This window comes from Solea senegalensis, linkage group LG20 (assembly GCF_019176455.1).
Source record: "Solea senegalensis isolate Sse05_10M linkage group LG20, IFAPA_SoseM_1, whole genome shotgun sequence".
NCBI classification, from domain to species: Eukaryota; Metazoa; Chordata; class Actinopteri; order Pleuronectiformes; family Soleidae; genus Solea; species Solea senegalensis.
The window spans coordinates 16,515,679-16,542,799 of record NC_058039.1 but is presented as its reverse complement, the minus strand read 5'-3'; the positions used below and the strand labels follow the sequence as shown (position 1 = coordinate 16,542,799).

General features: G+C 42.2%; 2 protein-coding genes across 4 annotated transcripts; both read left to right on the top strand.

Moving 5' to 3' along the window:
• The first annotated feature begins 1,817 nt into the window (after positions 1-1,817).
• On the top strand, positions 1,818-9,457 carry s100v2 (S100 calcium binding protein V2). Its single transcript, XM_044053345.1, has 3 exons — positions 1,818-1,905; positions 6,301-6,432; positions 7,744-9,457. The coding sequence occupies exons 1-3, from the start codon at positions 1,897-1,899 to the stop codon at positions 7,912-7,914; spliced, it is 312 nt and encodes a 103-aa protein (XP_043909280.1). The 5' UTR covers positions 1,818-1,896; the 3' UTR covers positions 7,915-9,457.
• Positions 9,458-12,853: 3,396 nt separating this feature from the next.
• Positions 12,854-25,691, top strand: sema4ab (sema domain, immunoglobulin domain (Ig), transmembrane domain (TM) and short cytoplasmic domain, (semaphorin) 4Ab). Of its 3 annotated transcripts, XM_044053132.1 has the most exons (16): positions 12,854-13,141; positions 14,252-14,455; positions 15,892-16,119; positions 16,785-16,945; positions 17,346-17,405; positions 17,635-17,733; positions 17,830-17,923; positions 18,241-18,363; positions 18,481-18,608; positions 19,289-19,470; positions 19,719-19,863; positions 19,988-20,177; positions 20,660-20,775; positions 20,905-21,068; positions 21,596-21,690; positions 22,855-25,691. In XM_044053132.1, exons 3-16 carry the CDS (start codon positions 16,023-16,025, stop codon positions 23,688-23,690), a joined length of 2,490 nt encoding a protein of 829 aa, XP_043909067.1. In that variant the 5' UTR covers positions 12,854-13,141; positions 14,252-14,455; positions 15,892-16,022; the 3' UTR covers positions 23,691-25,691. The 3 variants fall into 3 exon arrangements, with proteins under 3 accessions (XP_043909067.1, XP_043909068.1, XP_043909066.1); XM_044053133.1 differs by lacking the exon at positions 12,854-13,141 and having other exon boundaries at positions 13,153-14,455; positions 22,870-25,691; XM_044053131.1 differs by lacking the exon at positions 12,854-13,141 and having other exon boundaries at positions 13,153-14,455.
• The last annotated feature ends 1,430 nt before the right edge of the window (positions 25,692-27,121 follow it).

Here is a 27,121-nt window from a genome sequence, read left to right as displayed (position 1 = left end):
CGACATCTGCGATCCCGAAACATTACGTTTTTTAATAAACTGCAGATGAAACTTAACAATCCTGCTTTAGACCCTTCCAGGCCTGGCTCAATTTTTATCAGAAACACCAATCTGTTCTCTATCGCTATCTTATTGCTAAATACACCAGACTCCTCCTGTTAAATATTGAGATTTTAGACATTCCGTGCTAAATGTTGTTGGAGGTTAGCGCATGTTTTCAGGATTTTTTAAGTATTTTTTAACTGATCCAAAGTCCGGCATTGTTCGCTTTGATTCTTGTGTCGGACGTCGTGGTCATGACTCTTCCAGTGGCGACACTCTCTGACCAATCAGTGGACGGCAGTCTGACGACGTCACTCTTAGTGTCGGGTCAGCTCGCTTGGAACCTCGCCAGAGCATGTAGTAAAAAAAGTAATGGAAAAGCAAAAAAGCCGCACTGAGGCGGGTCAAAGTCATGCCGGGACCATGTCGTGCAGACATGTCCAAAGTCCGGGCCATGGGCCAATCACGGCCCTCGGTCAGATTTTGTACGGCCCGCAGCTTTGGTTTTATAATGTTTTATTTATAGCCCGGGACAGAGTCAACCAGAAAATCGGCCCAAATCGCATCATCCACATTACTTTATCTGGTAAGGAGTTACACTTTGAAACCAGAGTCCAGTGCCTGAAACCGTCACAGACAAAAACAGCCACCGATCCTTTTATATGATATCTGACTCCAAGTGTGATAGAAAGGCACACTTTTTTTTTTTTTAACTCCTGCATCGCTTAGATGTGGTAACATTGCCATTTAAAAATGATGACTGGTCTTAAGTGACCATTGAAATCTTCACATTATCAAATCTGGCCCTCGTTAAAACCCTGATGTAGTGGAAAAATCAGCATTAAGGGCCCGGGATAGGTGTAGTATTCAGCCACACTCACCAAGCAGAAAAAACATTTTGACAACAGAGGTAGTAGACGCTAAGGATAGTCATCCGAGCTTCGACCTGAAGACCCTGCCCGACGGGCCTTTCAGCCGCTAGCTGCTCAAACCAGACGTGTTCGTACTCTTCTTCTTTTACATTACATTACATGTCATTTAGCAGACGCTTTTATCCAAAGCGACTTACAATGGAATAGAGTACAGTCAGCGAGGGGTGGAATCGAACTTGCGACCATTGCGACCATGATGTTTTTCGCACTTAGGTCTTAACCACTGAGCCACTCCACCCCCCTTCTTCTTTAAAAAGAATGTGTCCTATTCCCTGCTTCCAGACTTATACCACCCACTGGTGAAATGGGATACTACAGGACCCTGACGCGCAAGTATACCACGGTCCACGATATACAAATCGCACACCATGTATGCGGAAGTATCCCACAGGCTTTTTACTCTGGTACTCCAAGAAAAAGGTACCCAAAAAAATGGTACCTGCCCAGTTGAGGCTGGTTATTTTGGTAAATATGTACCGAACCAACCAGAGATTTAAACTCTCTCTGACATTTGCACAAGATGGTGACTTCTGTAAAGCAAAGGTTCTAGCTGAAAAGATATACCGCCCATATTTAATGTTACACACTGGACCTTTAAGTTTGACTCTTGTATAGGCGTTGGCATGTGAGTGTCCAGGCTGTGGTGGTGTTTGAAGTTAGGTATGTTGTTCTCAGCTCCTTCTTCCTGTCCTCTCTCTCTCTCTCCCTCTCTCTCTCTCTCTCTCTCTGTGTGTATCTGTGTCTCTCTCCCCTCTCTCTCTCCTGCTGTGGGAGGATCCAGGACTCAGGCCAGCTGTGACAGAGGCAGCTCTCTCACACACACACACACACACACACGCAGCAGCAGCAACAGCAGCAGCAGAACGAGCCACACGGAGAAAATAAAAGAAGAAAGAAAAAAAAACCTTCACTTCCAGTCAACATGCCTCAGGTACGAACTTTAAACTCTTCTTTTACCACTGACAACTTCAAAACCCGCGCTCGCTAACTCCAGAAAAACATAACTTTTGGGTGTGTTTCCTTCTCTCGCGAGAATACGCGCACTTTTGTTCTCCAAATGGACGAACTTTGGGAAGTGACACGCAGTGAAGGGAGTGAGTGAGAGAGTGAGAGCGGGACGTTAACGTACATTTTTTTCACTCTCCCGGGTTAAATAATGACATATATACGTGTATATATGCAAGTTGTGCTGTGTCAGCACTCTGAGTTCGCATCAGCTCAGCTACTTTTTAAAAAACAGTCATTTCGTGGAGACGAGCTGCCAGCGGCCCCTCCCTGAGACTGCTGTCATTCCTCTGAATCCCTGTCTCAGGAAACTGAACCCAGATCAGCACAGTTTTCAGTGTCTCTGATACTGAAACTCCACTCAGTGTGGGTGTGGGGCCCCAGGATTGTTCACTCACTCACTGACATCCTCTTTAAATTCAGACCTTCCTCATTATTTGCCTTCCCTCAGTCTGGTCTGGTGACTTCATGTTCAGGGCCTCATGTCAGGCCTGTCAGCCTCACAGAGACACTTTCTCCTTCTTTCCTGCCCTCTGTGCCGAAGCACTCCAATTTAGATTAAAAGAACACACACAATCCTTTTAACACAGGGGCCTTAAACTCAAATGAACTGGGGGGGCTGGTTAGGGGGCCGGTCAAGTGGAAAAGAAAGTGTATTTATGATGATATTTCACATTATTTCAAAATAAAAGTGTTTGTTAATATTTGGTACCGAAAAATAGTTGCAAAATGCATCATACTATAGAAAAAACTACGGAAATGACTTAAAGGGGCCTACGTGCCTTTATGGGGCCCTAAAGTGAATTTGATTTGAGGAGTGCCCCCCTCCCACCACCTAGGAGTTTCCCTTTGACACAAATGTAACAATAGTTTAAATGATATTAACGTTGTGTTATTGACCACAAACCTTTGGGGTTTTTTAACACTAGATGGTAGTAAAACGATAAATGATGATTAAACGGATAATCTGCACTGGGATTAGCAGCAGAAGTACACTTGTGTACAACCACCGGTGGCTGGATATGTTTGGCAGTTTGGGGGTTAATTGTCTTGCCCAGGGCCTGGGACACGCCTGCATTTAGCCTAGAGGAACCAGGAATCAAACTCCTGACCCCCATGGTTGGAAAATGACCCACTCTACCACTGCACTACAGCTGCCTCCCGTGTACAATATCTGCTTTAAGCAGTTTAACTTTCAATCCGTATGGATGAAAAGGATGAACTGATTCTACCAAAAATGTTTATTAAATATTGTAATGTTGAACAAAAATATACTACTAAGGTGTTTTGTGGGCGGAGCTTTCACTGCAGTGCTACAGGATGTTATCAGTTGCATTTTTCCTGACCAAATAAAGTGTTGTCAATAATAATATTGTAATAATTGTAAATATGAGCAAAATAACAAGAGCATAAAATCCTAAGAAATTATCAGGTTCTGTTTGTTGCAGCATTGTCACTGGTGTGTGAAATATCAACAATTTTCCCCATTCACGATTATTCCGATGTGTGAAAGTGAAAGTTCACCTCAATCAACCTTTTGTGAGTAGTTTTCATTGCTGTCATATGCTGTCCCTGTACAGCAGAGTGGGGTTGAAGAATAAGTCCACTCAGTTTTACACATAATAAATGATAAAGCCCTTAAGCCTCTGAAGTGACTGTGAAGGATCTCAGAGCTGGAGGCAAATGAGACTAAGGTGTGGTGAAAAGCCAATAAAAACGCGGGAGTCGTCCTCGTTTTATTTGTTGTAACTCAAACAAATCACAAGAACTCAATCCTCGAATGCTCTTTGCTATACAAAGTAACTGTCTAAAGTCTTTTTGATAGATTTCAGAGACCAAATTCATCATTCAGCTTCATATAAAGAGGTGTGTGTACATATTCCAACGTAACTGCACTGGTGTGTGTGTGTGTGTGTGTGTGTATTCAGGGTTGTGGTGCTGTCTGGGAGAGTCTTTACTTTTAGGTGAGGAGGGCTTGCAGCAGCTTGTGGTGTATCAGTCAGAAAAGGGTGTGGTTTCTGACAAAGCTGTTGGCCCACATGTATTGAATAACTGTAGCAAGACTTGAAGTGTGTTCCACTGATGGCTACGAGAAAACCAGTTCTCATTCAGGAGTATGAGTGTGCAGCAGTGTGAGGAGAAGCTCTTGTTTTTAGGGTTGTGCGCTCAGACTCTATTGAAATTAAAGGAGTTATTCTTATTTTCCTGACAAATTAATCACGTTTTTGAGGGCTTCCCCCACGCCCCAAACTCTGTCCGAAAGTGGTTCGGTGAATGTGTGAAAATTGGATGTGGGAGGGGCAAATAAGTGCGGCGCCCACTGTTCAAATTCACCCCGAATAGCAGGTTTTTCATACATGCACAAAAATTGGTACACATGTGAAGAAAGTCGGGATGAAGAAAAAATTACATTACGACCATGATCCGAACCCAACAGGAAGGCCGCCATCTTAATCCATAATGTTGGTCACACGGCTTGTTTAAATCTTGTGTTTCTCCGCGTCGTCCCTCTTCATCAGTACCACTTTCCACTTCAGTAGCATCATTTTCCAGGGCAACAGCTGTGAAACGTTGCCGAGGTCCACTACAGCAGACTGGCACAGTCCAGAGAACAGCTGGTGAACACACTTACAGCAATTACCGCCACTGTAAAAGGCTGGTGTGGCCTTCTGGAGAGACTAAACACGGACCCACAGGAGAGAGAACACTTCAAGTGAATTCACAAAAATAGTCCGTGTGACTTATCAAGTGTCAAGTGGTTCTGCCATGAACAAGACCATAAAGATAACTTTATGAAGGGTTATTTTTTGAATTTTCTGACAAACATTTGAGGTTTCTTTTGAGAAATTTCAGAGTCAAACATCATCTCGGTAACGGATAGTTTAGGGTTTTGTTTTTTTTAAAGTAGTACTGTTGCTGGTTGGCGTCCTGGTCTGGGGCTTTTCTGTGTGGCATGTTTCTCCGGGGGTTCTCTGTTTTCCTCCCACATGTCCAAAAACATGTAGAGGTTAATAGGACACTCCAAATTGACCGTAGGTGTGAGTGAGTGGTTGACATGCCCAGGGTGTACCCGCCTTTCACCCTATGTCAGCTGGGATTCTCACCAGCAGCACCTGTTGACCCTCATGTGGAGGATAAAGTGGTAGACAGTGGATGGATGTGGTTGTACCAGGTACTGACATACAAAACAAAGTGATTCAGGTGTTTGCCATTTTAAGAATATGTCTACAACTTTATCTCACTGTTGGAACGTCAAGACGTCCGTCCAGTGGTCAAAAATTGTGTCGTTTGTTTAGAAATTTTGTTCAGATTTACCTCAGAGGCAGAAACTTCCCAATTATTACAGCAGTAGATCAACAATTGCCCTGTCCCAGCGAGCTGAAAATGCAGATTTTCTCAATGGACTTTGGTGTGGGAGAATAAACGATTGCAGTTGGAAAAGGCTACAGCAGACATATTATTAAGATGGTATAGTTTTCTTTAGGTGAAACTTCTGTAAATCCTAGTGTCCCCCAGTTTTACCAAATCCGAGCCTCCTAATATAACCACAAAAAGTGTAGGCCGTAATGTATATGTTCAGTTGTAACATTTATTATTGGCAAATTGCTTTATTTTAAATGGTTGAGTTTGTTTTGAATACTATGATGTGTCAAGCCCTAGTTTATGCGTTTTGAGCCCAGGTGGTCAAAATGAATCTTGCTTTATTCAGTCGACAGAATTTTGCACTTTGTTGACATTGTAGTTCATGTTGAGAAACAGTCAAAAGCCAGTTAGATTTCTTTGTCAAATAGGTTATATAACTACAACAACAACAATTTTTACAAGCTGTTATTTAGTTCACGACATAAACTCAGGAAAAGGGCAAAAGTTGGACATCCTTTTTTCGACCTTTCTTGGGTGGGGAGTATCCAAGGAATATCTCGTCATGTAACATTATTTTTGGAAAAATTGACAACCACATTTAGACTTGGCTCATTGGCTGTTGAAGGATGCACCATTGTGTTCACCATTGTGTCTGTTTGCTGTTGAACTGGTAGTCGCAGACAGTGGCTGAATAAACGGCACAGAACTGCAGTAGTAAATAAATAAAACCCCAACTGAAATGTATGCTTAGGGGGACGGGTGGGTGGAGTCACTTGGTAGCCAAACCTGATCCAGTTGGTTGTTTTTGAAAGTCCTGGTTTCTCCGTTCTCTGTTCTCATTGGTCAATAAGCTGCATTTGTTTGCTTTGGGGCAGATAGCCAATAGCAACGTTTGTTTGATTGGTAATACTATACTGTTGTTGCTAATCACTTCTTCCTTCTGTTTTTTATAATCCAGTACTCCGAGCTAGAGAACGCCATCCAAACACTGGTCTCCCAGTTCTATGGCTCCTCAAAAGACAACAGTCCAACCCTGAAGGTTGATGAATTTAAAGGGATGCTGTCCTCCCAGCTGCCAAACTTGGCCAAGGTAAACCTGCCGTCAGTCTCCCATGTGCTTCAGCCTCAGCCAAGTCTGCCACTGCCTTCAGCAGCTGGGCGTGGCAGCTAAGCTCACCTCACACACATACTGTATGTTTATGCTTTTCCATTAGTGAGAGCACCTGGTACTTTTTTAGGTACCACAAGCCCCATACACACACTTACTGTATGAAATCTGCCAGATTGGCCCTTATTAACTTAAGTAATATAGAAGTAACTGGTGAATCTATGTGTCCTGCTCTAACAAGGTCACTCCAAACCATCAAAAAAACCAAGTTCACACTGTACGACTTTCAGAAGTAGAGCATCTGATGAACCATTACATTCCTGTTTGGTTTTCAGCCGCCATGGTCCTGGTCTGTGATTAGTTAGGACTTGTCCACAAAGTCACTCTATCGCCACAACAAAAAAACCCAATTTGTTTGACTTTGTTCTAAATTCAGATTAGTTAGGACTCTATAAGTCATATCGCCACAACTTATGTGGTCCTAGGTAATAAAAAATACACTGTCCTGTCACAATTGTTGGTTTTAATGTTAAAGACCATGTCATTTATATTGTTTTTGGACTTTTTAAATGATGAAAGAGTAAACCTCGCCCACTTAATGAGTCACAGCTTTTCTTCATCTAGTATTCTGTCTCATCGACCACTTTTTAGAAATAGTATTTTGTGACTTTCAAACATGACTTTTTCTTATAATTTATAAAACAAATTCACTCTATCAAACCAATAAAGGTAATTCTTGGTTCCAAGTCTTGTTCACAGTGACATAGAACACCTTCATCACTTACCTTTGCCTAAATGAATTGCACTTGCATGTTGAGAAACATTCTTTAACTGTCGCCCTCAAGGTTTTGCACCAAGTGGTGAAACCTCTTTTCTTCCACCATATCTTGTGAATGACTGAATCTTTCAAGGATGCCCCTTTCATGCTGAAACTGTTATCATCGCCACCTGTTGTGAATCAACCGCTTCACCTGTGTAACATTCCATTCATTTCATTTCATTCTCTGTGAATGTTGCAAAACATTCCCAGTCTTTTGTTGCACATTTGAAAGAGGAAACATGCAGCAAACATCAAGCATACTTTACTTCACGTGACAATTGTTTTTTTTTTTTGTCATTTATACATTTGGCTTACATCGTAAATGTAATGCCAGCAACATGTTTGCACCTGTGTGGTGTTTTTCAGGAGATGATTCACTTCTTTTTTATGAGGTCACCAGGTTCTCATTTGTCAGCTGAAATTGGGTTCAGTCTAAAAAAAATAAATATGTTATCCTCTTGTTTACCCCACAGGGTTTTGGCTCAGAACAGGGACTGAGTAAAGCTATGCAATTGATGGGCGTAGGTGACGGAGAGGGCATCTCTTTCCAGAACTTCTGGAACTTAATCCAGGACCTAGCCAAGAAACAGCACTGCCTTACCTCTCCGGGGAGAGGCACCCTATGCAAGTGCGTCGTCCTGTGAAGAACCGGCTCTCAGCCCAACACGTCAGCAAGCATGTTTCTGTCCTGGAATCCGAACCCAGTAAACAACTCACACACGTCACTCTCCTCGTCAGGCGTCGAGGACAGAATGTGAGGTTGCAAAGTCTTGTCTGCACACAGCAAATTGTTCCCATCAAATAAATAGGAATTGAAATTGAACACATTTGACACATTATGTTTCTGACAGTGTGCCGCCCAGCGTCCTTTGCATCTGCTAAATTCACTCTTCTTTCACGCGTCTCACACTCAATCGAACAGCGAGTGTCTACCACACACACAAAGGGTCCGTTCACATAAAGCGTCTAGAGACACACACACACAGACACACACGGAGGAAGTGTTTTTAAAACCACAGCTTACAGTTGTGTCACTTCTGTTGTTCCTAAGCGACCAAAACCTGGGAGCTGCTGAGGCGACTGTGACGTCGACACACACACACACACACAGCTGAGACACTTCATCTGAACGGCCCCCTAAAGTCTTTCAGCGCGCTCTATAGTAACTGTAAGTGATATTTAAAACATCTGCATGTCAGAGCCAGAACACCCGCCACACTCACTAACGGTCTGAATGGGCTGGAACACGTCTGTCTGTAGATGTCGTCGGACCGGTTTGACGCACATTGAGCCAGACTACGATTTGCTGATCCGACACTTTTCTTTGTATCCAACTCTGAATCAACTGCTGCAAAAGGCTGCTGGGCATCATCACTGTCACTCTCATCATATTATTTGTGATAATTTTTATCTTTTACTTTTATTTCTTTTCTTTTTTTTTTCTTTTTTTTTCATTACCTGGTGATTCATAATGCCCTCAGATCCTCCTCCACCCATAAGATCAGTTGGATGAATGGCCCACTGTTTCACACCTACACCACTGAATCACCCGACGCAGCTCAAAGCTCAGTGCAAACAAACAGTTTTGCCTTTTTGCTTTTTGTTTTTCGTTTGTTTTGTTTTTTTGTTTTTTTTTTAAAAAAAAGGTGGACTCCATCGAATGAATGCAAATTTTGAGAAAGGAAGGGAACAAGAACATGGTCTTACAGTGTCAATTCTTCGCTTTGCAATGGTCATGTCACTAGTTTAACCGTGTCAATGCAGAGTATATAGTTGTTTTTTTTAACGCAGTCATATAGTATAACCAACTTTGCATGTTGCAGAAGAATGCTGTCATAAGTAATACGCAGGCGCGTCATGCAACAGATTTGAAGATTTGAAATGTAGAGGAACTGCTGTGTATTTTTTCCAGACACAAACATTTAAACGAGATCTCTTTCTTTCTTCCTTTTGCACAGACATGATTGCGGCATTTCTTGCGTCTTAGTATCTTTACATTTATACGATGCTAATCATCTCATACAAAAACATCTCCCGAGTGTGTGCTTTATTAAGTCTCTACTAGCAACGCTTCGTCCTCTGTGATTCTGCATTCGCTATGTATTTATATTTCGCAATTCTCTGTAATCCGACCTTTGTGACACTATAAGAAACAAATTATGTAATAAACCACCAATAATAACCAGACGTGATTTTTTTAATTGTTAAATTATTTACTGTGATTTTTTCATGCTCATATTTTCATGATCATATCATTTCTGTGGATTTAGGTTGTCATTGGAAAGTGGGAGTGCATCCTCTCTTGAGCTTCCTCCCTTCTGGTGTACCGCGAAAGAATTCCAGATAAGAAGAGAACACGTATTTATTCATGACTTTGACCTTCCCGAATATGGCCAGTTCTGTTTGCTCGTCGTGGTCGACCGTGTTCATGAGCTGCTTGGACTTGATGTACAGCGCGTTTTCCTTCGAGACCACTTGATCCAACCAAATCTGAATGTTTTGCGGCGCCGTGCCGTAGTTGTCAACCGCGCAGCCGTAGAATCCTCGCCGCATGTGATTGGGCCACGGTTGCTCTGTAACCATGGGGTGGTCGTCCTCGACGAACGCCGTGCATAGGCGGCTGTCGGTCCCCCGCAAGCGGCCCACCTCGCAGCCTATGACGCTCATGAGAAACAGCGAGAAGGTTCTGAAGTTGCGCACGGATGCCGAAAACACTGCCGCCATGAAGTAGCGGCCCCATCGCTCGCAGTTATAGCTGCACTGTTGGTACTGGAACGTCTGTCGACAGAAGTCGTTGAATTTGGACGCTTTAAGCCCCTCTCTGAGCTCCTGCAGCGTGGACTCGTTCTGCTGCCTGTTGAAATTCCAAAGGAAATAATCGATCTCTGCCACACTTTCAGTGCTTATGAACTTGCCTACGACAGTTACTCTGAGACTCTTTCTGTGTACTTTGTAAATGCAATCATTGAGGACATAAAAAAGGCCTGACACAACTTCTTCTCGGGCATGGTATCTTATCTCCACTAGAAGGTCCTGGATGGTAACAATATGCTTAAAGACAATGCTTTCTTGTTCTTTGAGTCCTGGTTCTATGAGCCATATTGCCTCCATGTGTCTTTGACCGTGGTCCGGGACATAGTCGGGAGCACGTCGCCTTTCACTCTCCTCAAAGAACAAGCTCCAGGTAAGACCCTCCAGGCACTCTATGGATGGATATTTTTTCCGCAGCTCCATTGGAACAAACATTTGAGGGTGTCTCGGCCACTCAAACGTGTGAAGATACAACACATGGCCTTCATAGTCAGGGAACACGGGGCCTGCACAGCCAAGCTCCACCCTGGTCAGCAGATCACCTCTGTGGTCCAGTTCAGCTGTGACTCTCCTGCTGAGGTCATGAGACCTCCAGACTCCGTCAGCTGTTGTCATCATCTCTCCATCAGGGCTAACCGACAGGAAGGAGTTATACAGGTGCAGCTTTGTTTCTACACCCAGAGACCGGAGAACTTGTAGAAGCTGCAGCACAAAGTCTAGCTCATTTCCAAGGTTGCAACTGATGAGGCTGATGGTGCTGAGATGACCTAAGATGCTGTGGGTTTTTAAGACGGACACAAAAATGGCAAGTTCCTCTGAGCTGTGACCACCCAGCTGGGCTGAGCCTCCTTCTGTGCCGCCATGGCCAACCAGAATGACATTAGGATTTCCAGTGGGGAGGAAATGTCTTCCTCTGAGAACATGCAGCGCCCCCTTCTTGTACCTCAGCAGAGCAGATACACCGGGTTGCCTCTCGTACAGGTAAACGGCCGACTCCATCACTGCAGGATCTTCTTCCATAATAACTATAATCTCGTGTCTGTGTTCATTATCGTGTTCTCTGAAGGTCACAGGTCGCTGGTTAGACGTCATTTCTGTCTTGAGTGTGTCGTTGTGGCTTAAACTCTCAGAGTGAGTCAAATAAAATGGAAGGGCATCCTGGGAGATACGACTACCTCGTTTAAACATGGAGTTTCTGTCAGGATCTGTCAGCCACTTTCCAGAATCTGGAGTATCTGGAGAGAGTGGTCGGTCAAACCTTGGTGGAACCATCTCATGATATGTCCTGGAAGTAGATACATGTTGGGTCAATAATGACTCAGTGATCGAATACTTGCACTGACGGAAACACTGTGCTACATTGAAATGTGTGACATGTGCCTGATATGGCTTTTAAAAGAGGCGCCATATCTTGGATGGTAACTTTATTTTCTTTATTCTTCAAGTAGTTAGGAAATACATCAATCTCATTATTTCAGGGGATCAGGGATCTTCAGGTTAGTCACGTCACTTCTAATATTTGAACAGCAGCCATTTTGACATTTTATCAGTTCAGATAATGCAAGTCAGAGGTGCAGAGTCTCACCTGTTTCCATCAGGATTCCTTGGAGCACTCCAATCTGTAAATACAGGAAACACTCTGCACATTCTTAACCATTCATGTGAAATGTTTTCTCATCTGATGATCAGATTAATCTTTAGATGCACTAAAAATGAATATGTCTTTTGTTGGCTCCATTTAAAAATGTCACTGTCACAGACATGCCTCCATGAAAGCAGATGTTTCATGACTTCAAGTCTTTTTATAAAAAAAAAAAAACACAGATATGGCTCAAATTCAGATCTCCATCATTAAAAGGTTCGATGAACTTACCGGCGGTGATTCGCGCTGCCAAAGACAGCTGAACAATGACAAGAAATTCACAGGGTTCCAGCATCGCTGTGAGTGTCTCCTGAAAAACAGCTGAAGTGAAGTGGAAGTGAACTGGAGGAGCGTCACGTCTCCATCCACATTTGGTTAGATTACTATGGAAATGATGGACGTGTTTTATGAGTGCACACCTCATCATCTACACATTACGAGGGTTTGTCTCGTCACTTTAAGTGTCGGCTACGGAAAGATCTTTTCTTTATGTTTTCAGCTAAATTAAATTAACAACAGTATAAATACATAAACACATAAATGTGCTGTATGTGCACAGTAGGGCTTGAAAATGTGTCCTGATACATATTTTTTCTCTGAGCTCATGAAAGGTTTTCTTTTCAGAGGTTTGTGCTTCTCACAGGGCATTGTGAACACTATAATAAACTGTAAAATAAAAGAAAACATCTCAAATAAATACAGTAACTTTTATTACATACTTCAGTGTTCAATAATAGATATTTACATGTGTAAAAAAGTTAAAAAAAAGTGCAGTCACATAACAAGTGTTGATACCAGTTTTATGATTTCCTCAATTTCATGTTGATTCCATGTATTTTTAATCAGTATTTAATTTAAAATATTATGGTTTTAAGTCAAAAAATATTTGACTCAATGCCATAATTTTGCTCATGCGACTGTCATGTGTTTTCATGAAGCAGATGACAGACATTATATACAGTATACCTTGTCTCGTGATATATTCCTGTTTGCCTGCAGCTTCACATTTGACGCTGGGAGGGCGCGCAGCCTGTTACCACATGGCTGTTTTCAGGTCACTGCTAATCCTCTCCAATCTTCTTTTCTCCTCATTAGCCATCTTACCTTCTCCTTTCCCTGCTGCACTCACCACCGACCCTGTCTATAGGTCATTTTACACGCCACAGTTTGGTGCTTAGGGCTCAGTTCTGGAAGATATTTTGAGTTCTAGGATAAAGGTGGATTGAGAATGAACAGAAGAATGGATTCTCGAAAAGAACTAAATCCTCTGTGTGCGTTCAGATGTTGTTGTACTTTGACCAGTTCTGCAGCAACAGTTAGTCTGTATGTGGACAAATCAGACGAGCTGAGATAACTTGGTGGGAACCAACGTAAGAAGATTTTTCATATAAGGACAGAGAACAAGGAAAAACATCCAGGTACCTGCACAGATTACACATGATGGACCAAATGTATTAATCATGCAGATGTATCACACAACAACACCAGAGCAGGCTTAGGTCATTCCTGTACTCAGACTGAAAAATCAGTGCAGAATAGGGAACAGTATTCTTACTTTCAGTGTCATTAGTCCCACAAGAAACTCCATACCTGCAGCATATCTTTATTAAAGATTTGATTTTAAATTTCTTTAAAACTATAGTGTAAAAATGTCTGATTCCGAGTATGCTAGAAGTCATATATGTTACTGAACACAACCTAATCAGTCCTGGCCAGAATTTATGAAAACATTTTATTGCGTCCCAAAGTTGAGAATGTTTTTTCACTTAAAAAGTGCTAGTGTGAGACTTTTAATTTGAAATATCTCTAAAACTGAACAGTGAAAATGTCTGATTTCAAGTATGTTAGTAGTCATAGATGTCCTGAACACAACCTAGCATGTCATGTCCAGAATCTATGGAAAATTTAGTTTTTATTGTCTCAAATATGAGTTTTTGTAAATTAAAAAGTGCCAATTTCTATACTATACAGTAAACATTTCTGATTCCAAGTATGCTAGTAGTCATAGATGTCCTGAACACAACCTAGTCAGTCCTGGTCAAAAATGATAGTTTATATTCAGCTCAAATTTATATTTTTTGATTAAAATGAGTTAATGTGAGACATTTAATTTGAAATTTCTCTAAAACTGAACAGTAAAAACGTCTGATTTCCAGTATGCTAGTAGATATCTATGTGCTGAACACAACTTTATCAGTCTTGTTGAGAACTTATAGAGACTTCTTTTTTATACTACAGAGAACTCTCTGTGTTTTATTTTGAAAACCGGATGTCGATATCCTTACAAATCAGCCTGATTCGTTGGTTCACAGGCTTCTTTTTTTGTACCGTAAAAGCCTTTGTAAAGGAGGGCGGCCTATGGTGGAGTGTGTGGCGTTCGCCGGTAGGTGGCGCTTGGCGACAGTAGGACCATGAAACGGGAGGAGACTCTCTTTCTCGCAGCCTTTGTTGTTATAGTAGAGGCTCAACTGTGGTCAGCACTTTCTGCTCGCCGGCTAACGTTACTCGTGTCCACTTTTACACTGGAGCACGGTCAGAGCCGGGCGTAGAGCCAGCCGTGTGTTGGAGCAGTGACGGAGAGACAGGAGGACACTGACTGCGGTGACGGAGGACACTCGGAGCCGCACATGTAACGTCACATTTTGAGCATCAGCTGGAGGAATTTAACCGACAGCAGCGGAGCGTTTTTACTCGTCCACGAACAAGAGGAGCGACTCCATCCGAGCATCAAGGTGAAGCAGCGGGACACGACATGGACATTTACACGAGTACACAACACGTATATCGACACACAGAATTAACATGAACATGGACACACAGGAGCTGCGTGTGTATAGCCAAACTTTGACCACCACGTGTTTCGTCAGCGTGACGCACTTTACAAATCTGTCCCCCACGCACACACATGCTAGGACCCTCACAGACCAACCTCTGAACTACCTGTCCCTAAAAGTCTTGACCCCCAGAAAGGTCTGAGAAGTTCAGAGGTTCTGCTTCGATGTCCTCATGATGACAATATATCCTCACAGCAATGTTTTTGTACCTTCATTTGTGCTAATAATATAATGTGTACATGTACACACTCACGTTTGCGTTGAAAAAGTGGAGAGGAGCTTCTAAAATGTCCTCACAATGACAACATGTCCAAACAACAATGGTCTTTGAACATAAATTCATCCTCACAACGTGTACACTCGCACTCAAACACATGTTTGTGCAGCTTGACGGGACTCTCCATTGACTTTCTAAACTTTCAGCGTTCTCACAGTGATTGTTTCGAACACAATCTAAGGGAGACCTAATTCTAACATTAAAACCAAGTCTTGACCCACAGAAAACTCTTTGAAGTGGAGAGGACCTGCTCAAATGTCCTCACAATGACCACACATCCAAACAACAATGGTTTTTGAACATGAATTTGTCCTCATAACATGGACACTCACACTCAAAACACATGTTTGTGCAAGTTTGTTAGGACTCTCTGCTTTGACTTAATTCGAACCCTCTAACCTCAGAAATCTCTTTGTAGTTGAGAGGACCTCCTTGAATGTCCTCATAACGATTGTGTTCAACAGAAATTTGTCCTCCCAAACAAAGAAAGAAGTAGTACACTCATGGTTTTGTGCAGTGATACTTGTTAGGACTCTGCAATGATCTACTTCAGTCTTGACCCACAGAAAGCTCTTTTGAAGTTGAGAGGTCCTCCTAAAATGTCAGCGTGTCCTTTTGAAACTACATTTTTTCTCTCAAACTAAGAAAGACTTGTACACACAAGTTGTCTTGTCAATTAACCTAATTCTAACATTAAAACAAAGTCTTGGCCCTCAGAAAGCTCTTTGGCGTTGAGTGGACCTGCTAAAATATCCTCACAACGGCAACATGTCCAAACAACAATGGTTTTTGAACATACATATGACTCTGCATTAACTTAATCCGAACCCTCTAACTAAGTCCAGGTTCTCCCAGGCCAACAAGAAGGTATAATCTCTCTACCGGGTCCTTGGTCTATCCCTAGCTCTCCTCCAAGTTGGACTTACCAGATACCCAAACTTGTTTGAAGTTGTAATAACCAGCAAAAATGTCCTCAATGCAATGGTTTGAGTCTGAATTAGTTCTGACACTGTGTTAGTCCTGACACTGTGTGTGTGTGTGTGTGTATGCGTCTCAGGTCCAGTGATGGTTTGCTCTACAAATCGGACTATGTGGCTTCAGCTCGGACCTCCACCACTCCCACCAAGTCTTTGACAGTCTGGGTGAAGCTCGGAGCCAGTGCTCGCCCTCGAACCTCGTCCTGTTTTAATGGAGACTCACAGCGTACTGTCCTTCACCGTGGCCTTGCTGGGATTTCTGTCTCCGTGTCTGACACGACTGACTCCCAGAGTCTCCTTCCCCTTCGGTGAGTGAAGACTTGATTTGTGTTTCCTCTGCCCTGCAGCAAAGCAGCGATGTAGCTGCAAACCACTTTGGTTTGGCTTGCTTCAAAACACATTCCATGACAGTAAAATTCCCAGATTATTGTATTAATCTCCACTGCCTTGATCATTACAACCAATAAAAAAACATTTTTTGCAACTTTTTTCCACTTGGTCTGTGAAATCTTGAAAAATGTTGAATAGTGTTTACCAAACCTGGAAATGATGATGTTCTCGAATTCTTTGTTTGTTAAGTTATTCAGTTTTAATGATTTATTTGTTATATGGAGCAAATAAACCAGGTAATATTCCCATTCAAGAAACTGAAAAATCAGAGAGCTTGATTTAATTATTTAAAAAACACCTTAAACTGATTAATCGATGATCAAAATAGTTGTCCATTGATCAGTAATCGTTGCAGCCTAAAATATTTTGCTCTATGTCAGCTGGGATTGGCACCAGCGCCCCCTGCAACTCTCCCTCAATGTGGAGGGTAAAGATAGATGGATGGATTTAAAAGAAAACCAATAAAATAATATAAAATCATAGTTAAATGTAAGAAGGTATGTTAAATTCTATATGTTTTTGCTTATTCTGTGGGAAGTGAATGGAACATCTAACCCTAGTGTTAATTGCTGTGAACCATCAGGTAGCCCCGGGAGACATCTCACCCGCTTCAGTAGCTATGATGTCAGCAACACCACCACACTGCTGCTCAGTGAGGACGGAGACGTGCTCTATGTTGGAGCCCGGGATGCTGTGCTGGCACTGGACGTCGGCCACAAGGATGTAATCACTCTGAGGAATAAGGTGAGGGAACAATCACTTTGACGTCACTCTCCCTGTGTGTGTGTGTGTGTGTGTGTGTGTGTGTGTGTGTGTGTGTGTGTGTGTGTGTGTGTGTGCTTCCGAGCTTCTCTTGTGTTTTTGTTTTGGTTACCAGTGTGGGAACACGTTCATGTTGGTACATGTGAAACCCGCGCTCCTTCCTACATTATAAATCCACATAGCTAAAGTAAAAACATACTCATTGTCTACACTATTCTGCTTTTTGACATCTTTAATTACTATACTATGCTAAAGCTCATGCTGTAGACCTATTGAACAGAGTATTCCCTGTGATTGACAGCCGTGTACTGTTTTTCTTTGTTCAGCTGTGAATCTCGGCTCCCCTCATGACGAGTGTGCCTCTCTTCTCTTTTTTTCTCAGCTGGACTGGAGGCCTTCAGACAAAGACCTGGAACAATGTTCTATGAAAGGCAAGGAAATGGTAAGTAAACAATGCACACACTCCTAACTCCATCCAGTCGGTCGTGCAAATGAGTAAGGTGTGGAAACCGTTAATGTGAGTCTATATCGATTGAAGCATAAGATCCCGGTCTATCTTCTGTAAATATTAGGGTTGAATCCAAAGGTCCTGCTGTGGAACACACTGTTTGCCCTTTTTTTTCCTGCCACTGAGTGCGACATCGAACGTGTCCTTTATTTGCTTGTTCTAGGCCGACTGCCCAAACTTCATCCGCGTGCTGCAGTTCCTGAATGCCTCCCATATCTATGCCTGTGGGACGTTTGCCTTCAGTCCACGCTGCACCTATGTGGTACGTGTCGTTGTGCACACATTTTTGAACACAGTGGTTTGTTTAACTTTGGTGTCGGATATGTCAGCTTGACCTTTGCCCCTCTTTTCTCCCCAGAACTCGGAGACGTTAACAATGAGCATCAGGCCCGATGAAGGCAGGGGTCGCTGCCCTTACGACCCCTACCAGCGCAACACGGCTATCATCGTAGGTAAGGAAGTCAAAGCGCTAGGTAAATACAGACCATTTGCCATTTACTTCTGCTGTTATAATGGCAGCTATGGTCCAAGTCCATGGTTCTCAAACTGTGGTACGTCTAGCACCAATGGTACACGAGTTTCCTCGGGTGGTACTTGGTCTCAACTAGTGCACGTGGCTATTTCTAAGTGCACGTTCCAAAATTTGGGGTCAAATAGCTGAAAATTAATTTTACATATCCAGGTGGCCATGGTTAAAATTCCCCTTTACTAACTCATTTCAGTTTTGCAGATAGATTTAAACCCTGTGTGTTTTCTCTCTGTGTATCAGACGGGGAGCTTTACACTGGGACAGTAGCAGACTACAGGGGAAACCGGCCGGTCATCTCACGACACCTCAGTGAGGGCAGGCGTGTGGACCTGAAGCTGGACGACACGTTAGGATGGCTGGAAGGTGAGTGTGTCATAAATCATGATACAAAGATAGAGAGAGCTGAGTAAACACAGATCATTTGCCGTCATAGTTCTGTGTTTAATTTTTCCACATATTTTTATACCACTTTTTCTTCAGATCCAACCTTCATTAGCTCCAGTTTCATTCCCGACGAGGAGAAGGTCTACTTCTTCTTCAGTGAAGTAGGCAGAGAGTACGACTTCATCGACAAATTTATCGTCTCTCGTGTTTCTCAGATCTGCATGGTAAGAATGATATCAAGTTTTTTCCCCTGATATTTACAGATAGGCTGACTTTCCTCACATGGATAATGGAAGACGCAAAGCAATGAACACATGTTTTTAGACATTTTGGTGAAATGTTTGGATACATTAGTCATAACAGTGTCCAGTCTCAGCACACCTGGTTTTGAGCAGTTTATTCTCTCTAGAGTTTAAGTCACTCTCAAGGACATTCAGATACTAAACCTGAAAACACTCATACCACACAGTTACTTTGTGTGAACTCCTGTAAGACGCATTTAATGAGGCTTAAAGACATTTTGAAGACTCCAGATCCATCCATGCCTTATTATCTGGTTGTTTGACTGGATGATGTCTGTAGGAAGAAGGGAGAGACTTGCTGGTTTCAAACTTCTCCCGTTTCACATTTATTGAGGCCTCTGCCATTTACCAAGCTATATTACACATCTCTGGAAATGATTGCAGAGGATCTTGGCTCAGTTTGGAGTAAGAGTGTTTTCATTTTTTTATCAGAAAGTCAAAGCACGACTTCACTACACAAACACTTTTTTCTGCAAAATCCCAGAAGTAAATATGTGTAAAGTTCAAACGTTCCAATGTCAATTTTAACAGTGCAAGCTGGGCTTTGCTTATTGGGCTGTTACGCGGTTATTAAAACTTCTCTCTTCCCTCTCTTGTGTCAGAGTGACGTCGGCGGTCAGCGGACACTGCAGCGACGCTGGACCACATTCGCCAAAGCTCAGCTCTTGTGCCAGGCGGACAACGAGCTCCCGTATAATGTGATCCAGGACATCGACACCCTCCCACCTGCAGAGGGAGCATCTACAGACGAGACACTATTTTACGGAATCTTCACCTCGCAGTGGTGAGTAAGCTAAAAAAAACAAAAGTGTCTCTTAGGATTTACTTCCAAAGACGGCTCATTCTTTTAGCTGTCATGATTGCTTTTGCGTAGGTTTGACACACGTGCTAAACCATGACGACTAGTAGCACTCGAGTATTAGCATTGTTGTATATTCTCTCACTGTCATTTCTTTACAGGTGAATCACAGAGATCAATTGTTGTGTGCTGTGCTGTATAATCACGTGGCTTTATTCTTATTCTCTCAACAGGTCTGTCAACTCAGGGCGGTCTGCGGTGTGTTCCTTTCGCCTGAGTGACATTAAATCAGTTTTCTCTGGCAACTACAAAGTCCTGAACCGAGACACGTTGCAGTGGAGCACCCGCGTTCAGGAGAAGGTCGCAAATCCAGGAGAGGTAAATGTTCTAAATCTAAAGGCCCTGCTATAGAATTTAACTGATGTAATTCTACACACAGAAAATACACAGACTACACAGGTCTATGTCATTTGTGCTAATGTCTAACTGCCTTGTTTGCCAGTGTGGACTGCACAACGCGTCTGACAACGCCCTGCGTTTCGTCAAGGAGAACTTTCTGGCGGACGACAGCGTGCGGCCCGTCGGGAGAAGTCTGACCATGGCGTCTGCTGAGCACAAGTACAGTCACCTGACTGTCCAGAGAGTCCAGGCTGCCAACAACAGAGAATACACCGTCCTCTTTCTGCTCACAGGTAGGTCAAGCACCTCCTTTTTGGACAACGCAACTAACTTTATTGAAATGTCAAAGTAACAACACTACTCACTTTTATTGCTCTGGGGGACAAAAGCTGCCCAGTTGTCCACAATTGTGAGAGCATCTTGTTGCCTTTCTGAGGAAAAACACACTGGTCTGATTCGGACCTGGATCCTCTCCTTAAAGGTTCAGGCTAATAAGATTCTTCTCATATACTGACTTTCTTCCTTCTAATCGTTGCATCCACTGGCTTTTTTTTTTTTTGCACAAGCTACATATGAAAGGATGATGCTGTCAGTAAGATGAAAGCCTGTTTCTGTAAGTTCTTCTTAACACACGTCTCTAAGTTTGTGGTATCACTGGCACCTCAGACAAAGCTGCCAACAACACACTCAGGTTCCTTTAAACTCTGTGTTTTGTTGTTGCTGTACTACAGTAAGTCTGTCTCTTGTGTTGACATGAAGTGTGACGTTGTTTCAGAGACTGGTTACCTGCACAAATCAGTGTTGCTGCAGAGTGGGGCCCATATCATCGAGGAGGTCCAGGTTTTTGAGCGGCCTCAGCCTGTTAAGAGCCTGAAGCTCTCTGTACCCAAGGTAAACTATGATTTAGTGCAACTATATGGTTTTTATATTTCAGTGTGTGTATGTGTTCAAGTGGTGGTGGTGGACCTTAGATTTGTTAGAAATGTTTTGACTTGTTGTATTTCCTTTGTGCCACTGCAGGGTGTGATCTATGTCGGCACATCAGAGGGTGTGGTGAGGCTTCCAACAGCAAACTGCTCTTTTTACTGGACCTGTGCTCAGTGTGTCCTGGCCCGAGACCCCTTCTGTGGGTGGGACACTGCCAGCAGGGCCTGTGTGGAGGCGTCCAACACTCAGACCAGTGTGTGAGTACGACCACCTGCTGTAATACCATTCTAACGCCTATCAATCTATCAAATTGTTGATTAATCAATGAGTTGATTGGTCCAGAAAAGTGAGGATGTTCTCAAATGTCTTTGTTTGTCCACAAACCAACATTTTTCAGTTTTACATGATTTCTTTTTTAAGTTAATCAAATAAATTGTAAAATGTTAAAATTTAAGGAGCGAAAAAATCAAGATACCTTGTGTTTATTTATTAAAATAAGACAATAATAGATTAATCAATAGGGGGGTGGAGTGGCTAAGTGGTTAAGAACCCTGTGTGCGAAAGACATCATGTTTGCAATGGTCCCAAGTTCAACTCCACCCCTGGCTGATAAAAGCGTCTGCTAAATGACATGTAATGTAGCAGATGGCTGTCCAATCACACTAGACGCGAAAGACCAGGACAAAGGTTTAATGCAGATTTTGAAGACTTAATATTTATATGTAATAGTAACTTTTTCAACTTGTGCATAATCTCTGCTGACTTGTCTTTTTTCTCTCCACAGAGCCCAGGACATAGAGAGAGGAAATGTAGAAGAGACATGCAACACTGTGACGTTAACACACATAGCCAGATTTGGTCCAAACAAGATGTCTGCAGGTAAGTGTCGCTGGTTTCTGCTCGGCTGCTTTGCTTTTGTAGAAAGCTGTGTTCACACTAGGAGATTTCCAGCCTTTTAATTAGGGAGAGGCATTTGTAGCAAAACAATACTATTTGAATATTCAGTGGTGTAATTAGTTGAATATTCAAATACTCTTAACTCCAGCGCATGAGATCTAATGCAGGGTTCACTGTGTGTGTGTGTGTGTCCAGCTGCGAACGAGACGCATTCAAGGAACCTCTTAAATTTCATCACTTATAGAACATGCATGCAGTCCACTAACTGCTTCTGCTGCCACCTTGTGATAATAAATGCACCTACAAATCAGGTAGTTTTTGGAGTAGAAAGATTTGTTTGTATCTTTGTATCGTCACAGCAAGTGGTCGACTTTTTTTATAATCAAGCGAATCATCAAATACCCATGCCCATCTTTTGTTTTAATTCACTCGCAGATGAATTTTTGCAACATGCCACCAGTCCACATGACAGACAGAGTATTATAGATACGATACATGATGAACACTACATGGACAAAAGTATGCGTCCACACCTGTTAAGTATTGAATTCAGGTGTTTCAGTCTTCAAGACATTTTGGACAATGTTATGCTTCCAACTTTGTGGCAACAGTTTGAGAAAAGGTCATTTTCTATTCCAACATGACTGTGCCTCAGTGCACAAAACAAGGACTATAAAGACATGAGTTTGGTGTGGAAAAACTTGACTGGCCCCACACATTGCCCTGACCTCAACCCCCCCATTGAGCACCTTTTGTGATGAACTGGAACAGAGATTGCGAGCCAGGTTCTTACTCTACAGAATGAATGAGCACAAATTCACATAGAAAAACTTCTTGAAGAAAGCTTTCCAAAAAAGTGTGGAAACTGTTATAGCTGCAAAATGGGGGAAGCAACTCCATATTAAAGTCATTTATATGCATTTGAATAAGTCATATGTCCCCATATGGTGTATCATTATTTCTGTGAGAGAATCTAAACTCACCGTAGACAGAAGAAGTCACTGGAGAGCAACATTTCGCATGGAGCTGTGGTTAAGCTCATTTGTAAACTGCCAGGTCCCTTTTCTTCATATCCGATGAGACTGACGAGCAGCATGGAGGCTCCTGTTTATTCCGGGTTTTGGTGACTTGTAATCTGTATGTCAGCTTCATGTCCCACAGGTGAGCTGGTGCCTGTGGCTCTGAATGAGGTCGTGCGGCTCCAGTGTCCCGCGGCATCGAAGCTGTCCCGGCAGCTGTGGGAGCGTCCCAACAGCCGCCTGTCCTCGGACCTGTACCTGCACCTGGGAGACGGGAGTCTGAGCTTTGTGGCCACCCCCGCCACACTGGGTCACTACCTCTGCCTGTCCACAGAGAACGGCTACCAGCAAACTATGGCCATCTATCACGTCAGACAGAAGAGCAGCCCCGTCGTTCAGACTACCAGCAGCTACACCAGGCCGCGGACGCGCCCCACACTCGCCACACAGGCTGTGTCCAGGTCTGGATCTGGACAGCACACGACTGGGTTTTGGCCTGAACCAAAAGAGACAAGACGGCAAGACACTGAGCCAACACAGTCCACTCGGGATACACAGGGTGTTCCCAGGCAGCGGGGAAAGAACGTGACCCTGTGGACTCTAGGATCTGGACAGAATGAGTCGGGCTTTGTGGAAGGAGAGCCTCTGCCGTCGGCTCGATACCCCTGTTACCTGAAGGAGCTGGTGGTTGTATCGGTCCTGCTGGTGCTCTGCCTCAGTTTGCTCATCACCGTGCTGATGTACGTCATCAGGCAGCGCTGCCGCAGGAGGACTGCTCCACACGCGGTGACTCCGAGCAGAGAGTCGGACAGAAGGACCCCGCTGGAGCAGGAGGCCCTCAGGAGAAACCAGTGTCTAAATAAACGCACTGGACTGAGTCCACACAGTGGACAGGCCGGCGGCTCGGGCTGTAACGGAGCACTCACGGGCTCTAACGGACATTTGCCCAACACTCCCATCTGACCAGTCTTGGACATTTGAACTGTTGCAAATGAGACGGGAGGTCAGTCGGAGATGGTGGTTACTACCTGTGGTACTTTTAAAGTGATAGTTCAGGGTTTGTTTGTTTGTTTAAGTGTGGTTGTATGGAGTAGTGAAACATGGGCCTTTTGAGATGAGTTCCCACTATAAAGAATGCGATACATCATCATAAAAGCAGGTATGACACTGTTGTTGTGCTCATGTGGGCTACGAAGGCATAATTAAGCACTTGTCTGCAGCCAAGGTGGAGACGAGTCTTAAAAATGTCCTGACTAGTTAGTGGTTTGTACAAAACCGTAAGCGAGTTCATTTGTAGTTGGTGTAGCTGCATCACATGCTCGCCGGTGTTCGCTTTATTGCGGTTACGTTGGATTCTTTGGTTTGGGTTAATCTGGAAAATAACCCTCCATTTAAGTGTGCCTCTGGAAACTCTCTGAAGGGCTAGTTAGTTAGCGCTAACGTTTTACGGAATTCTGCTAACTCAACAAGGACCAGGACACCCCACGCCAGGGCTATTCCAGGACAAACTGCATTTGTTTAAACCCAGAAATTTAGCTGGGGTCAGTCATTTTATGCAGCAGGTGATGACACATTTTAAAACCAGCACAAATGTGTGTAGCACACAGTGAAAAGTGCATAAAAAATACTATACGTGAACAGAACACGCGACCCACGGATGTCTCAAAGTGCATTTAACAGAATACAAAATAATTCTCAAAGCTCTCGAGCTACACAGAGCGCTGCTGAATCTTTGAGGGACAGTGAAATGTGTTTCTTGTTTTTCTCAGTGTTTCTGGTAGGGCGGAACAATTGATTTCAATTTTATGAAAATTGCAGTACGACCAACTGCAATTTTGTGAAATCGCAGGATTTTAGATTAAATTTTGACCTTCTGATCCTTACACATCATATTCTACACACTGAAGAAAACATCTTTGTTTTGCACAGCTCTGCACAAATGTTACAACTCATATTGCAATCAAAATAATTGCAATATGATATTTAAATAAAATCGTTTAATCGCTCTAGTCTCAGGAGAGTGAATTGTTTTCTGAAGTTTGTTTTTGGGCCCAACAGCTACACTTTAAAGATGCAAAACGTAGAGATGAGGGAAAGCACAGTAAATCACAGTTGGCACTGATGGAGTTGTGCTTGTACCCACCTCTGAAAACATAGCTAACAATGCGGACACAAGGGAAAAACAAATTTAAGATACTTATCGTAAGACTCGCCTAATAACATAATAATAATATTCAACTACTTTGGTTTATGACTTCCTAAGAATGTGTTTGCAGCTTTTATATCATCGTTACACTGGTTTTTGGTAAATCCAAACACCAAAAGTCACAAAAGAACACGTGGCAAGTTACTGATGAAGGCAGCAGTCGATTATCAACACGTTGATGTAGAAATCGCTGTTTTCTTCATGGACTTTGGTGCAGAGAGTGAGCGCCTTACAGAAACACACACGTGTCATTACCTCCAACAACCACACTTCCAAAAAAACAAAAACAACTATCACTTCATGCAGACATGCATACATACTGTGATGTTCTGGACGTTTCGTCGCCAATAGAAGGTACAAAGTGATTTTTGAATATTTCTCTTGTAGAGTAGTCAGAAATTGATGGCTCTTGTTCCTTTTCTGTATATTTTTTTAATGTGATCCTCTTCAAAAACCTAATCCAAATCCTACGACGCTACATTTTAATACAGGTGAGGTATAAAAATTATAATTATTTTTGTTACAAGTCACCATAAATGTCACAAAGGTACAATGTGATGTCTTTCAGCATGTTACGGCCTCGTGTTACAGGTACGTTCTGATGTTTGTGTTACAATTAGAAGAAATGTGAGCAACTGAAGCGTTTGTCTGTGTTTCTGTTGTTTCAGGAGTAACTTAATGAAACTGTGGTCTGACAATCTTTGGACACCCGCGAATAAATGAATAAAAAGAAAGTCCAGGCTTTTACTGATCGTGTAGCTGCTTGTCTCACAGTTTATTTAAGGTGGAAACGAGCGGAGACTTTGGTCACAGGTTTGAAGGACACGCAGCATTGCTGCAGTGTCTGTTTGACAGCTTTTCTTTTTATGCGACTGACTGATAAAGTGTTCTCTGCATCACTTAATATAATTATGGCTGCCGATTAATGATTATTTTCATAACTGATTCATCTGTCAATTATATTCTCAATTAATCGATTACTTGTTTGGCCCAGAAAATGTTGAACAATGTTGATCATTGTTTCCCAAACCTCGAAATGATTGATAAAACTTGGTCCACAAACCAAAATGACTAATAATTATTATTTATTTGTTATGTGGAGCAATGAAACCTGAAAATCTTAAGAATTTTAAGAAACTGAAAAATCAGAACGCTTGTTTAATTATTAAAAAGAATTATGAAAAATGTCTTTATTGATTATCAAAATAGTTATGTGTACATATATGTGTGTATATATGTATGTGTATATGTATACATATATGTATACATATATGTATATATATGTGTATATATATGTGTATATATATATGTATATATATATGTATATATATATGTATATATATATATATATATGTATATATATATATATATATATATATGTATATATATATGTATATATATGTATATATATGTATATATATGTATATATATATGTATATATATATATATATATATATATATATATATATATATATATATATATATATATATATATATATATATATATGTGTACATGTATGTACACAGTACATAATGTACAGATTGCATTTGTGTTGGCCACAGCCACCTGCTGGACTTTGAGGATACTACAGTATGACTGTGAGTGGTCATACAAATTAGTAATATAGAGGTTTTTAATTTTGTAACTGAGCTTCTAAAGTATCTATGATTATTACATTTGTTTTGCAAATTATTATATAATACATGTGGGTAGATTTTCAGTGAAAATTTACCCATAACAAATTCAGCCAAATCTAAAGTACAATAAATGAAAGTATTTTTTATATAGATTAGACTTTTTTTTATATTAAAATTACTGTTTATAGTAAATTTGTTTTTATTTACACCAGTACAACATCTTGACCGTGGCTTTTCCCAAGTACCAGATGATCCTGTTTGATTTTCTTCCACTAGACATCACTGAATAGGACACACTCCAACCAGCTGTAGCCACTTAACACTGTAGCTGGGATGTGTGTGTGTGTGTCAACACAACACTGAGCAGCAGCTGTCACAACATGAAGAAGAAGAAAATGGCCTTTGTTTCATATGGAATTTACACTTTAAACCCTCAGTGGATAAGATTCATTAGTCAGACTTGTGTCGCCACCCGATGGTGAAGTGGGATACTACAGGACCCTGACGGGTGAGTATACCAGGGTCGGCAATACACGCATGCGTGATTGTG

Coding starts and splice junctions, on each gene's coding strand:
- s100v2 (XM_044053345.1), top strand. Junction 6,433..7,743: donor AGCTGCCAAACTTGGCCAAG/GTAAACCTGCCG, acceptor TTTACCCCACAG/GGTTTTGGCTCAGAACAGGG.
- sema4ab (XM_044053132.1), top strand. CDS start 16,023: ATGGAGACTCACAGCGTACTGTCCTTCACCGTGGCCTTGCTGGGATTT. Junction 17,924..18,240: donor CAACACGGCTATCATCGTAG/GTAAGGAAGTCA, acceptor TCTGTGTATCAG/ACGGGGAGCTTTACACTGGG. Junction 19,864..19,987: donor AGGTCGCAAATCCAGGAGAG/GTAAATGTTCTA, acceptor CTTGTTTGCCAG/TGTGGACTGCACAACGCGTC.